General features: G+C 43.7%; 1 protein-coding gene across 1 annotated transcript in view; it reads left to right on the top strand.

Annotated features, from left to right (window-relative positions):
* Positions 1–15000, top strand: part of LOC127425126 (F-actin-uncapping protein LRRC16A-like) — a 43480-nt gene that overhangs the window by 4100 nt on the left and 24380 nt on the right. Inside the window, exons 4-16 of the mRNA XM_051670790.1 lie at positions 1–9; positions 126–247; positions 1543–1640; positions 1906–1976; positions 2064–2137; positions 9063–9138; positions 9255–9343; positions 9496–9590; positions 9769–9855; positions 10008–10111; positions 11009–11086; positions 11184–11254; positions 11360–11464. The exon at positions 1–9 is cut by the window's left edge and continues 51 nt beyond it. Of these exons, the coding sequence (XP_051526750.1) occupies positions 1–9; positions 126–247; positions 1543–1640; positions 1906–1976; positions 2064–2137; positions 9063–9138; positions 9255–9343; positions 9496–9590; positions 9769–9855; positions 10008–10111; positions 11009–11086; positions 11184–11254; positions 11360–11464 (1079 nt within the window). The remainder of the gene's footprint in view (positions 10–125; positions 248–1542; positions 1641–1905; positions 1977–2063; positions 2138–9062; positions 9139–9254; positions 9344–9495; positions 9591–9768; positions 9856–10007; positions 10112–11008; positions 11087–11183; positions 11255–11359; positions 11465–15000) is intronic.

The following is a 15000-nucleotide window of genomic DNA, read 5'->3' as shown; positions in this document are numbered from 1 at the left end:
CAGAATCAGGTACACATAAAACGATGAACTACAAGCAGATGAATCAAGAATGCATCTAAATGGATGCATTGGCTTAATCACACAAATGCAGTAAATATCTAAATGTTGTGTTGTGTTGTGTGTAGTTGTTGTTGGACTATGACAGAGGACAGCTGTCTGTGAGATTCACGTCTGATCAGGACACTGATGGTGTCATTGCACTGATAGGAACAAACATACAGGAGATCTGTGCAGGACTCAATCCACTGTAAGACTGTACACACACACACACACACACACACACACACACACACACACATGCACAATTAAAAGCTTATAAAAGGCCTAAGAAACTGCTGAAAAATCACAAAAACATTTTTTCATATTTTTCTTATTTGACATTATATATATATCTCTGGGTGTAAATAAGGAAACTAGTTTCATTCTGTGTCATTTGAGTCATCATTGAGTCTGTGTCATGTATTTGGCGCCATCTCCTGGTGGCCATATGTAACATTGTGCTTCATGTGGATTATCTAATGATCTATACATCTGATTATCTTGTGTGTGGACTCGTTTGAAAGATAATCACCTCCTCTAAGTTATGATATGTGATATTTTATGTTCCATTATTTTTTTTTATTTTTTTTGTGAAGTTCTAAGCGAAAATGCAGCATATAAGCAACACCAACATAATTGTCAAAGACATATACTTATCTATTACTCGCTATATTTTTATCTGCGAGTACAAAAAATAGGCTGGTTGTATTTTACTCTTTGAGAGCTTTCCATCAACATATGACACATGACTATTTGATCAGTTTGATGTTTTTATTGATCACAGTAATATGTACAGTGCAGTTTTTTTTTTTTTTTAAATATAAATGATCAAATTGGAACACTTCTGATTTGTCTGCAAATTTTAAAGCACTTGTTCAGTTTTGGTCATAATGTCTATATGCATTGGAAAGTAGAGCTTCTAAGCTTTCAAACGATACCTATTTAGTGTTGGTCAAGAGTGTAATTATTAATATTTTGATCCATTTTTTTCTCGCAAGCATACAAAGCTTTAAGGGTAAATATATGTGTAAAATTTGCTCGAAAAATGGACATTCCCGAAACTCTCCACCAGATTCCTGCCAACCTATTTGTGCCATGCTAAGCACTTCTGCTGGAAAAACAAGACAGAATTTAGGAAGCAGATTTGGGAATAAACTATACTTTGAAAAAATAAATGCAAGTTTCAAATAAACATGTAATTCAATTACGTGTATGTTAAAAAAAGAAAAGGAAACACTTTTTTACTAGTTTATGTCAGTTATTAAGGTAGATTATTCAAATAGTAATTCATGTTTTCATTCGTTAGTTTTTTCTATCGAGATGTTGTCACACCAGTTTACCTCAAAGAACACAAAACACTTGGTCAAAGTTTTGTTTGTACCAACGAACATTTTGAAAATACGAAAACTTAATGAATGATTTACAGGAAGATTTTAAGAATGGGCCCCAGTGTCTCTATACCCGCCTGTATGTGTGTTTATTTCATCCGTGTGTGTGTTTCAGGAGGGTAATAAAGAGACTTATTTTGAAGCCGGTTGAGAGAACCACCAGTTTACAGACACTATGGGAGAATCACAACACAACAGAAGCAGGACCCTGCGGTACACACACACAAACACACATCACAACATATGCTGAAACTCTGTAGTGCATGCTTCTGTAACCTGCTGCTTGGACTACTGCAATGTCCTTCTCATTGACTTCTCACATTCATCAATCTCTACTCTCATTCCACATGCAAAATACTCTTCTATCTTTCTGTGTTTATGAATAATTAATTATTAGGTATTATTATGATTACACACACACTGTGGTTGTGTTTGCACTAGAGTTGTCTTAATAAACGGTCTCTCTGTCTGTCTGTAGGTGGTTTCTCACGTATATACTGGTGTGTTTGTGATCAATTAGGAGTTCCCTACAGAGATGAAGTGCAGTGGGTCAGTACTGCTTTAGTCTCTCTCGTCTCATTTATGTCTCATCTGTGTCTCTGTGTCTTTCTCACTCTTCTGTTTGTGTTTCTGAAGGACGTGGACACTATCTATCTGTCTCAGGATACTAGAGATTTCTGTCTTCAAGACTTCATCCACCTGGACAACAGGTGACACACACACAGAAACCTGTGACACACCTGTGAGCTGCTCTCACAGAACAGTACTGTGGCGTCCTTATAGTGCAGTGATAGTAATACCATAATTCTTTGATATAGGCAACACCATGGTTTCAGTAGTTCACAGTTAATTTAATCCTGTATTAAGGATAGTGTAAACATGTGTGGCTCGCTGTCCGGGGTGAAGGGCTCGAGGCTCGAGACTTGACCCGAGCTCAAATCCCCCCCCCCCCCCCCCAACCCCCGGACAGGATTAGTATTGATGGAATAGATAGGAGGAGATGGGGAGGTGGTTGGATGCCGGAAACCCTCAGTGCTACGTAGAGCTAAGCAGCTGTTTATATACTCGTACTCTGGCTTTGTGATTGGTCAGATTAAATTAATTTGCTCCTCCTTATCCTGTTAATAAAACTACATATTGTATGATCACCACTTTTTTAAACACATTCACAGTACATGTCCAAACAAACATGGCAATACCAGGGTACATGTCCAAACAAACATGGTAGTACCATGATACATTCCTAAAAAACATGGCATTACCATAGTACATGTCAAACTAACATGGCATTACCATAATACATGTAAAAAAACAAAATGTGGGATTACAATGGTACATGTCCAAATCATATGACATTACAATGTTGCATGCCCAAAAACATGGTATTACCATTGTACATTTTCCAAAAACATGGTATTACCATGGTAGATTTCCCAACAATATGATATTACCATGGTACATGTCTAAAAACATAGTATTACTATGATACATGTCTTAAAAAACATGATATTACAATGGTGCATGTGTAAAAATCATGGTAATACCATGGTACATGTCCAAAAAACATGATATTACAATGGTACATGTCAAAAACATGGCATTGCAATAGTACATATCCAATAAGTACATGGTATCACCATAGTGCATGCCTAAAAACAGAGTATTACCATGATACATGTCTAAAAATCATGGTTTTACCTTGGTACATGTCCAAAGAACATGATATTACCATAGTACATATCCAAAAAATATGGCATTACAATGGTGCATGTAAAAACATGGTATTACAATGGTAAATGTCCAAAAAACACAATATTACCATGGTACATTTCCAAAAAATATGGCATTACAATGGTGCATGTGTAAAAATCATGGTAATACCATGGTACATGTCCAAAAACATGATATTACAATGGTACATGTCCCAAAAATATGGCATTACAATGGTGCATGTAAAAAAAGTACATGGTATCACCATAGTACATGCCTAAAACATGGTATTACCATGATACATGTCTAAAAATCATGGTTCCCTATCTGTCACTCACTTGACGTTGGTGTCGATGTAGTGACACTAGGGGTCACTCTTGGGAGCCCGAGACACCTCTGGTCTTTGATAAAAGGCCAATGAAAATTGGCGAGTGGTATTTGCCTGCCACTCCCCCGAACATACGGGTATAAAAGGAGCTGGTATGCAACCACTCATTCAGATTTTCTCTTCAGAGCCGAACGGTCATGCTCGCTGAGCTGAATACTACTGTTCATTCACCTGCTGGATCTGACGGCGCATTTCAGCGGCTTCTCCCTCCTCTGCACTGGTGCACTGCAGAGAATGCCCCTGGGCGCTTCGGCAGAAAAACTAGAGAGTATATATTCTGAAAGAGCATTTTTCCCCTCTAAAAGAGTATATATTTCTCTAAAAGAGCGCACACACGGAACGTCTTTTTAAAGACGCATCTTTTTAAAGATGCTTTTCCGATTGTGTGTTATTCCTGGTTGTGCTCGTTATCTCTCGCCTTCTAACGGTCACGATCACTGTCTTTCGTGTCTGGGCACTGCTCACGTGGAGACAGCATTCGTGGATGGTCACGTTCTCATTGCGAGAATATGTCCATAGCAACGTTGCGGTCGCGGCTCGCCTTCGTAAGAAAGCGAGCCACCCCAGAGGCTCCCGCCTCGGTCCTTTTACCCAAGGGTTTGAGGCCAGCGCGGCTAGCACTGGGGGCGATTTGGGGACCCCAATGGGACCGCCTCCACCGGGTATCCCCCCGCGGACCTCCCATTCCCCAGCACGCTCGTCTGCCCCGATCGGGCTTCCGGGTGAGTCCGCCGGCTCGTCTCACGGCGAGTTCGACCTCTTATTCGGAGCCCGCGAAAGTGATGAGCTCTCGAGCGCAGCATCGGAGAGCGGGCTCGTCCAGTCGGAAGCCTCAGCTGGGCTCCTCCCTTCGGGGTCGATCGCCCAGTCACAGGCTGACGCGGAGATGACGACATGCTTTCCCGGACAAGCTCCACCCCGCTGCGAGGCCCCACCCGCCGGTACATCCGATGACGTTGTCCCTTTGGTCCCCCTTGCGCGGAACTTGGACGCATGGCTTGCGCTTTCCAGTCCGTCACGAGGGCTGGTCCGGACCGTCTGACTCGGCTGCGCGATTCACTTCGCCGGGCATCCACCCAGGTCCAGCGGTGTCCACTTCACCTTGGTGAAAGTCGGAAACGCTGCTACCTTGCGTGGAGATCGCTACCCTCCTACGGAAGGACACGATAGAACCTGTCCCTCCAGCCGAGATGAAGAAGGGGTTTTACAGCCCCTACTTCATTGTACCGAAAAGAGGCGGTGGGTTGCGGCCAATCTTGGACCTGTGAGTACTGAACCGGGCCTTACACAGACTCCCGTTCAAGATGCTGATGCAAAGACGCATTCTAGCGAGCGTCCGGCATCAAGATTGGTTCGCGGCGGTAGACCCGAAGGATGCGTACTTTCACGTCTCGATCCTTCCTCGACACAGACCCTTCCTGCGGTTCGCGTTCGAGGGTCAGGCGTATCAGTACAAAGTCCTCCCTTTCGGCCTGTCCCTGTCTCCTCGCGTCTTTACGAAGAGTGCAGAGGCTGCCCTTGCCCCGTTAAGGGAGGTGGGCATTCGCATTCTCAACTATCTCGACGACTGACTAATCTTAGCTCACTCTCGAGACAGGTTATGCGCACACAGGGTCCTGGTGCTCTCACACCTCAGCCGACTAGGGCTTCGGGTCAGCTGGGAAAAGAGCAAGCTCCTCCCGGTTCAGAGCATCTCTTTTCTCGGTTTGGAGTTGCACCTTACAAACGAGCGCGCCCAGTCGGTGCTGGCCTGTTTTAAGGCGTTCAAACAGAAAACAGCGGTTCCACTGAAACTTTTTCAGAGGCTCCTGGGGCATATGGCATCCTCGGCGGTGGCCACCCCGCTCGGGTTGATGCATATGAGGCCGCTTCAGCACTGGCTCCAGACTCGAGTCCCGAGACGGGCATGGCGCCACGGGACACACCGCGGGCCATTACGTCGGTCTGTCACCGTCTTTTCAGCCCTTGGACCGACCTCTCGTTTCCACGAGCAGGTATTCCGCTAGAACTGGTCTCCAGGCACGTCGTGGTCACGAGAGACGCCTCCAAAACGGGCTGGGGCGCTGTTGGCAACGGGCACGCAGCCGCCGGCCTCTAGACGGGTCCGCGGCTGCGTTGGCACATCAACTGCCTCGAGTTACTGGCAATTCTGCTCGCCCTGTGGAGGTTCCGGCCGTTGATCCAAGGCAAGCACGTGCTAGTTCGGACAGACAGCATGGCAGCGGTAGCATATGTCAACCGCCAAGGCGGTCTGCGCTCCCGCTGTATGTCATAACTCGCCCGCCGTCTCCTCCAACGGAGTTAGCAGCACCAAGTCGCTGCAAGCCACTCACATCCCGGGCAACCTCAATACTTCGGCGGACGCGCCGTAACAACAGGTTACCCTCAAGGGAGAGTGGAGACTTCACCTTCAGGTGGTCCAGCTGATTTGGAGTCGATTCAGTCAGGCACAGGTGCACCTGTTCGCCTCCCAAGAATCCTCCCACTGCCCGCTCTGGTACGCCCTCACCGAGGCCTTCCTCAGCATAGACGCGCTGGCACACAGCTGGTCCCCTGGCATTCGCAAATATGCGTTTTCCCCCAGTGAGCCTGCTCGCACAGACCCTGTGCAAGGTCAGGGAGGACGAGGAGAAGGTCGTCCTGGTAAGCACCCTACTGGCCCGCCCAGACGTTGTGCTCGGACCTCACGCTCCTCGTGACAGCTCCTCCCGGGCAAATTCCCCTGAGGAAGGCCCTTCTTTCTCAGGGAAGGGGCACCATCCGGCACCCGCGCCCAGACCTCTGGAATCTCCATGTCTGGCCCCTGGACGGGACGCGGAAGACCTAAGCTGTCTCCCACCTGCGGTGGTAGACATGTTCACTCAGGCTAGGGCTCCCTCTACGAGGCGCCTGTATGCCTTTTAAGTGGCGTCTGTTCGCTAAGTGGTGTTCTTCCCATCAGGAAGACCCCCAGAGGTGCGCAGTCAGATCAGTGCTTTCCTTCCTGCAAGAGAGGTTGGAAGGGAGGCTGTCCCCTTCCACCTTGAAGGTGTACATTGCTGCCATAGCAGCACACCATGACGCAGTCGACGGTAAGTCCTTAGGGAAGCATGATCTGATCATCAGGTTCCTAAGAGGCGCCAGGAGGCTGAATCCCTCCAGGCCGCGCCTTGTTCCCTCATCGGACCTCTGTAGTTTTTCAGGGTCTACAGAGAGCCCCCTTTGAGCTTTGCAGTCAGCCGGGCTTAAGGCACTCTCCTTGAAGACTGCCCTCCTGACTGCGCTCACTTCCATCAAGAGGGTAGGTGACCTGCAAGCATTCTCTGTCAGCGAAACGTGCCTGGAGTTCGGTCCGGGCTATTCTCACGTGATCCTGAGACCCCCGACCGGGCTATGTGACCAAGGTTCCCACCACTCCTTTTAGGGACCAGGTGGTGAACCTGCAAGCGCTGCCCCAGGAGGAGGCAGACCCAGCCCTGGCGTTGCTGTGTCCGGTGCGCGCTTTACGCATCTATTTGGATCGCACACAGAGCTTTAGAATCTCTGAGCAGCTCTTTGTCTGCTTTGGTGCACAGCGGAAAGGAAGCGCTGTCTCCAAGCAGAGGATCGCCCACTGGCTCATTGACGCCATAACTATGGCATGTCTCGCCCAAAACATGCCGCCCCCGGTAGGGCTACGAGCCCATTCTACCCGTGGTGTAGCGGCTTCTTGGGCCCTGGCCAGAGGTGCCTCTCTAACAGACATTTGCAGAGCAGCGGGCTGGGCAACACCCAACACCTTTGCAAGGTTCTACAACCTCCGGGTGGAACCGGTTTCATCCCAGGTAGTGGCACGCAACACAAGCGGATAAGCCCGGGATAGCCGGCCGGGTGTATCGCTTGCACATAGCGCCTTCCACCTCCTTTTGAGCTGAAGACGTGCACTGTTAATTCCCAGTAGTGTTCACAAAAGTTGTTCCCTGGTTGACTTCCTCCGAGCCCTGTGGCAGTCGAGTTTTCGGAGAGACTCGCTGCCGGCCCAGTACACGCGCTAACTAAGAGCCCGGTTCTGGGGTAGGTGCTCCGCATCTGGCGGTTCCCTGTAAGGCTAACCCCATGCGATCTATATCTTCCGCTAGTTCGTTTCCCTACTGGCAAACTGCGTCTTCCTTGGGCAGAGCCCTTCAGTCTCCATGTTGTAGTAACTCCTCCCCCATTGGGCAGGATCTACCTTGAAGGCTCTCCACATGGTTGGAAAGACCATGTGATGTATTCTTCCACTTAAATATCCCCCCTCTCTTGGGGCGAGGTGTGGTCTCCGCGGTGTCCTCCCCTTGGGAGGGACACCCCCGACTAGACCTGGCGGCCCAGTCAGATAATCCCCCTTCTTTTTTAGGGAGTGGAAAAAGAGAAGGGGAAAGTGGCCACGACTGGGTTAAGCCTGTCTCTATCTCTGGGTAGTCGACTTGTCCCCAAAAAGGGCCGTTCGACACTCATAACTGTGTTGGGGGAGGTTACGTGTCGACCTGGTGCGCTGGCTATGAGGCACACAGCAAGTCTGCCCACCACACACCGCCAGTTCACATAACACAGTTCAGCCTTGTGGCATTTTGTATAGGGACCCCTAGTGTCACTACATCGACACCAACGTCGAGTGAGTGACAGATAGGGAACGTCGTGGTTACTGGTGTAACCTCCGTTCCCTGATGGAGGGAACGAGATGTTGGTCCCTCCTGCCACAACGCTGAACTACCCGCTGAAATGGCCGGACCTTATATCGGCTCCTCAGCGTAAAACCTGAATGAGTGGTTGCATACCAGCTCCTTTTATACCCGTATGTTCGGGGGAGTGGCATGCAAATACCACTCGCCAATTTTCATTGGCCTTTTATCAAAGACCAGAGGTGTCTCGGGCTCCCAAGAGTGACCCCTAGTGTCACTACATCGACACCAATGTCTCGTTCCCTCCATCAGGGAACGGAGGTTACACCAGTAACCACGACGTTTTACCTTGGTACATGTCCAAAGAACATGATATTACCATAGTACATATCCAAAAAATATGGCATTACAATGGTGCATGTAAAAAAAGTACATGGTATCACCATAGTACATGCTTAAAAACATGGTATTACCATGGAACATGTCTAAAAACATAGTATTACCATGGAACATGTCTAAAAATCATGGTATTGCCATGGTACATGTACAAAAAATATGGTATTACCGTGGTAGATTTCCCAAAAATATGGTATTACCATGGTACATGTCTAAAAAATATGGCATTACAAAGGTGCATGTCAAAAACATGGTATTACATTGGTAAATGTGTAAAAATCATGGTATCACCATAGTACATGCTTAAAAACATGGTATTACCATGGTACATGTCCAAAAATCATGATATTACCATGGTACATGTCCAAAAAATATGGCATCACCATAGTACATACCTAAAACATGGTATTACAGTGGTAATATTTCAAAAAACATGATATTACCTTGGTACATGTCAAAATACAGACCTATTATGTATGTGTGTGTAAATTGTGAAACATTTATTTGTGTATATGTGTTAAGGGATCTGATGGCGATCATCGCTGCTCTGGAGTTCAATAGCTGGTTCATCAAACTCTCCATAAAGGACTTTAAACTGGTGACTGACTGTATATGAAACTCTATAGAGTGCTGCTGGAATCTGTGCTTAAATACTGATGATGATGATGATGATGATGTACGTGTGTGTGTGTGTGTGTGTGTGTGTGTGAGCAGACAGCAGATCTGTGTGATCAGATATTGAGAGTTGTGTCTCGATCCACAAACCTAGAAGAATTGACTCTAGACAACACAGGACTCAAGAGGTACACACACAACCCTGGCATCAAAGCATGAACTGAGAATATAAACATACACATGTATGTAATTTGAATTTTGGACTTTGTCTGTATCATTGTGTGTGTGTGTGTGTGTGTGTGTGTGTGTGTGTGTGTGTGTGTGTGTGTGTGTGTTACAGTGATTTTGCATTGAAGTTTGCAGGTGCTTTAAGCCAAAATCCACATTCAGCTTTACAAAAAATCAATCTGGCCAACAACTCACTTGAAGACAAAGGTATAACACACAAACACACTCATGCAAATACACTAACACACACACACTAGCAAACCAATGAAAGATTTTTTTTTAAGTGTTTACACCTATCAAAACAAAATAGTTGAACTGTAAAATTTCTCTTTCAAAAATAATTTTTAAAAGTGTGTTTGATTCTTAGTGTGTGTTTGATTGACAGGTGTTGCTGCTCTGAGTTCTGCATTGTGTAAACTCACAACTGGACTCAAACACCTGGACCTGAGCAAGAATTCACTCACAACTAAAGGCACACACACACGCTACACAACAGCACACACTTACTGAAATCACATTCATAGTGACCTGTGTGTGTGTTGAGTGTTATGTGTAGAGATCAAGGTTTGTAACAATGTATCTGTGTGTGTGTGTGTGTGTGTGTGTGTGTTTGTGTTGTTTCAGGTGTGAACATTCTGGCTCTGTGTTTTTGCTCCAATCCCTCCATCTGCAGCACACTCACACACCTTAATCTGTCTGGAAACACACTCAAAGGAGACGACATGCCTGTAGGTACACACACACACACTCACACACACACACACACACACACAAACACACACACACACACACACACACACACACAGAAAAACACACACACACTCGCACACAAACACACACACACACACACACACACAGAAAAACAAACACACACTCTCACACGCACACAGACACACACAAACACACACTCACATATACACACACACACACATACACACACAGAAAAACACACACACACTCTCACATGCACACAGACACACACACACAAACACACACTCTCACACAGACACACACACACACACACACACACACACACACAAACACACACACAGAAAAACAAACACACACTCTCACACAGACACACACAAACACATACTCACATATACACACACACACACACACAAACACACACACACACTCTCTCTTTCTCTTTCTCTCACACACACACACACACAAAAACACACACTCACACACACACAATCACACACATATATACACACACAAACACACACACTCTCACACACACACACACACATATACACACTCTCACACACACTCACACACACATAAACACACATGCAAACACACACACACATATACACACACACACATTCTCACAAACACACAAACACACACAAAAACACACACTCTATCACACACACACAAACACACACACTCTCACACACTCTCACATACACACACTCTCACACACACACACACACATATACACACATGCAAACACACACACATACACACACACATTCTCACAAACACACACACCCACAAACACACACAAAAACACTAGCATTTAAAGTTGTGTGTATATGAGAGATATATGTGTATTTGTGTTGATCTGTTCTGTCACTCTTTCAAGGTTGTTTATTATGTTGTTTTTATGTTTGTAGAATCTGTGGAGTTTCCTGGGTCAACCGAATAGTCTCCACACTCTGGATATGTCAAACAGTGATTGTTCCCTTGATCTGGTCAGACTATTTATGACATATAACACAACAGATAAGACTTTATTACAGTGCAAACTGAACTAAACTGTGTGTGTGTGTGTGTGTGTGTGTGTTACAGGTATGCTCCTCACTTTATCGTGGTTCTCTGAAACACCTATCAGTTCTCAACATGTCAAGAAGTGTCTTCAGGTACAAGTACAACACACACACACACACACACACACACACTGTTGCAGCAGGTACTGTATGTGTGTACCTGTCAGGTGTTTGACTCTTCACTCTTGTGTGTTTCAGGAAGAGTAAAGAGTTCCCCTCGTCCTTTAAGCAGTTCTTCAGCAGCTCTGTGTCACTCAAGACCGTCTGTCTGTCTGGAACCAGACTACCTGCTGAAGGACTGAAGTGAGTCTCATATCAGACTGATCTTGTAACACTGATGTCTGATTGATGTTCACTAGAAGATCGACTGATGTCTGACTGAAGTTTGTTGTTGTTAGTCTGTTTATTGACTATTGTTGGACTGATGTTTGACTGTTTTCTGACTCTTTCTGTCTAATGTTTGACTGTTTCTTGACATTTGTTTGACTGATGTTCAGCTGATGTTTGATTTGTTTGACAGATGTTTGACTGTTTCTTGACTGTTGTTCAGCTGATGTTCAGCTTATGTTTGTTGTGCATTTGATGTTTGCCTGTTTCTTGAGTGTTGTTGGACTGATGTTTTACTGAGGTTTAAAAGTTGTTTGACTGTTTTCTGACTGTTGTTCGGCTGATGTTTGACTCTTTCTTGACATTTGTTTGACTGATGTTCAGCTGATATTAGGCTAATGTTTGATTTGTTTGACAGATGTTTGTTTGTCTGTTTTTGAACTGATGTTTTGCTGACGTTAAATGTGTTTTAAGAGATGTTTGTTATTGTGCGTCTGATGTTTGACTGTTTCTTGACATTTGTTGACATTTGTTTGACAGATGTTCGGCTAATGTTTGATTTGTTTGACAGTTGTTTGTTTGTCTGTTTTTGTACTGTTTCTTGATGTTTGTTTGACTGATGTTCAGCTGGTGTTCGATTTGTTTTTTACTATTGTTCATTTGATGTTTTATTTTTAATTATTTCACTGTTTTTTGACCCTTATTTGACTGTTGTTGTACTGTTTGACAGTTTTTCGACTGTTGTCTGGCTGATGTTTGATATTTTTTCTTGATGTTTGTTTGACTTATTTTATTTTATTTTTTTACTGTTGCTTGTTGTTCGTTTGATGTTTGCCTGTTTCTTGAATGTTGTTTGGCTGACGTTTGATTTGTTTGACATATTTGTTTGTATGTTTTGTTTTTGTTACTGTTTCTTGACATTTGTTTGACTCTTATTTGACTGTTGTTGGACTGTTTGACTGTTTTTAAACTGTTAAGCTGAAGTTTGGCTAATGTTTGATTTGTTTTTTGAAAGATGTTTGTTGTTCATCTGATGTTTGACTGTTGGACTGATATTCAGCTAATGTTTGATTTGTTTAATTTGTTGTTTGTTTGACTTTTTTTTTTTACTTTTGAATGACTCTTATTTGACTGTTTTTGACTGAGGTTTGTTGTTCGTTTGATGTTTGAGTATTGTTGGACTGATGTTAGGCTGATGTTCGTTTGATGTTTTAGTATTGTTGGACTGATGTTAGGCTGATGTTCGTCTGATGTTTGTTGTTCATTTGATGTTTGAGTATTGTTGGACTGATGTTATGCTGATGTTCGTCTGATGTTTGTTGTTCGTTTGATGTTTGAGTATTGTTGGACTGATGTTAGGCTGATGTTCTTCTGATGTTTGTTGTTCGTTTGATGTTTTAGTATTGTTGGACTGATGTTAGGCTGATGTTCTTCTGATGTTTGTTGTTCGTTTGATGTTTTAGTATTGTTGGACTGATGTTATGCTGATGTTCTTCTGATGTTTGTTGTTCGTTTGATGTTTTAGTATTGTTGGACTGATGTTATGCTGATGTTCTTCTGATGTTTGTTGTTCGTTTGATGTTTTAGTATTGTTGGACTGATGTTATGCTGATGTTCTTCTGATGTTTGTTGTTCATTTGATGTTTGAGTATTGTTGGACTGATGTTAGGCTGATGTTCGTCTGATGTTTGTTGTTCGTTTGATGTTTTAGTATTGTTGGACTGATGTTATGCTGATGTTCGTCTGATGTTTGTTGTTCATTTGATGTTTGAGTATTGTTGGACTGATGTTAGGCTGATGTTCATCTGATGTTTGTTGTTCGTTTGATGTTTGAGTATTGTTGGACTGATGTTAGGCTGATGTTCGTCTGATGTTTGTTGTTCATTTGATGTTTGAGTATTGTTGGACTGATGTTAGGCTGATGTTCGTCTGATGTTTGTTGTTCGTTTGATGTTTGAGTATTGTTGGACTGATGTTATGCTGATGTTCGTTTGATGTTTGTTGTTCATTTGATGTTTGAGTATTGTTGGACTGATGTTAGGCTGATGTTCGTCTGATGTTTGTTGTTCAGTTGATGTTTGAGTATTGTTGGACTGATGTTAGGCTGATGTTCGTCTGATGTTTGTTGTTCGTTTGATGTTTGAGTATTGTTGGACTGATGTTAGGCTGATGTTCGTCTGATGTTTGTTGTTCGTTTGATGTTTGAGTATTGTTGGACTGATGTTAGGCTGATGTTCGTCTGATGTTTGTTGTTCATTTGATGTTTGAGTATTGTTGGACTGATGTTAGGCTGATGTTCGTCTGATGTTTGTTGTTCGTTTGATGTTTGAGTATTGTTGGACTGATGTTAGGCTGATGTTCGTCTGATGTTTGTTGTTCGTTTGATGTTTGAGTATTGTTGGACTGATGTTAGGCTGATGTTCGTCTGATGTTTGTTGTTCATTTGATGTTTGAGTATTGTTGGACTGATGTTATGCTGATGTTCGTCTGATGTTTGTTGTTCATTTGATGTTTGAGTATTGTTGGACTGATGTTAGGCTGATGTTCATCTGATGTTTGTTGTTCGTTTGATGTTTGAGTATTGTTGGACTGATGTTAGGCTGATGTTCGTCTGATGTTTGTTGTTCATTTGATGTTTGAGTATTGTTGGACTGATGTTAGGCTGATGTTCGTCTGATGTTTGTTGTTCGTTTGATGTTTGAGTATTGTTGGACTGATGTTATGCTGATGTTCGTCTGATGTTTGTTGTTCGTTTGATGTTTGAGTATTGTTGGACTGATGTTATGCTGATGTTTGTCTGATGTTTGTTGTTCGTTTGATGTTTGAGTATTGTTGGACTGATGTTAGGCTGATGTTCGTCTGATGTTTGTTGTTCGTTTGATGTTTGAGTATTGTTGGACTGATGTTAGGCTGATGTTCGTCTGATGTTTGTTGTTCAGTTGATGTTTGAGTATTGTTGGACTGATGTTAGGCTGATGTTCGTCTGATGTTTGTTGTTCGTTTGATGTTTGAGTATTGTTGGACTGATGTTAGGCTGATGTTCGTCTGATGTTTGTTGTTCATTTGATGTTTGAGTATTGTTGGACTGATGTTGGACTGATGTTCATCTGATGTTTGTTGTTCGTTTGATGTTTGAGTATTGTTGGACTGATGTTAGGCTGATGTTCGTCTGATGTTTGTTGTTCGTTTGATGTTTGAGTATTGTTGGACTGATGTTAGGCTGATGTTCGTCTGATGTTTGTTGTTCATTTGATGTTTGAGTATTGTTGGACTGATGTTGGACTGATGTTCAGTCTGATGTTTGTTGTTCGTTTGATGTTTGAGTCTTGTTGGACTGATGTTAGGCTGATGTTCGTTTGATGTTTGAGTATTGTTGGACTGATGTTAGGCTGATGTTCGTCTGATGTTTGTTTTTCGTTTGATGTTTTAGTATTGTTGGACTGATGTTAGGCTGATGTTCGTCTGATGTTTGTTGTTCATTTGATGTTTGAGTATTGTTGGACTGATGTTAG

This window comes from Myxocyprinus asiaticus, chromosome 34, assembly GCF_019703515.2.
Source record: "Myxocyprinus asiaticus isolate MX2 ecotype Aquarium Trade chromosome 34, UBuf_Myxa_2, whole genome shotgun sequence".
NCBI lineage: Eukaryota > Metazoa > Chordata > Actinopteri > Cypriniformes > Catostomidae > Myxocyprinus > Myxocyprinus asiaticus.
The sequence above is the reverse complement of the archived record's forward strand: the minus strand, read 5'-3'. Positions and strand labels throughout refer to the sequence as shown.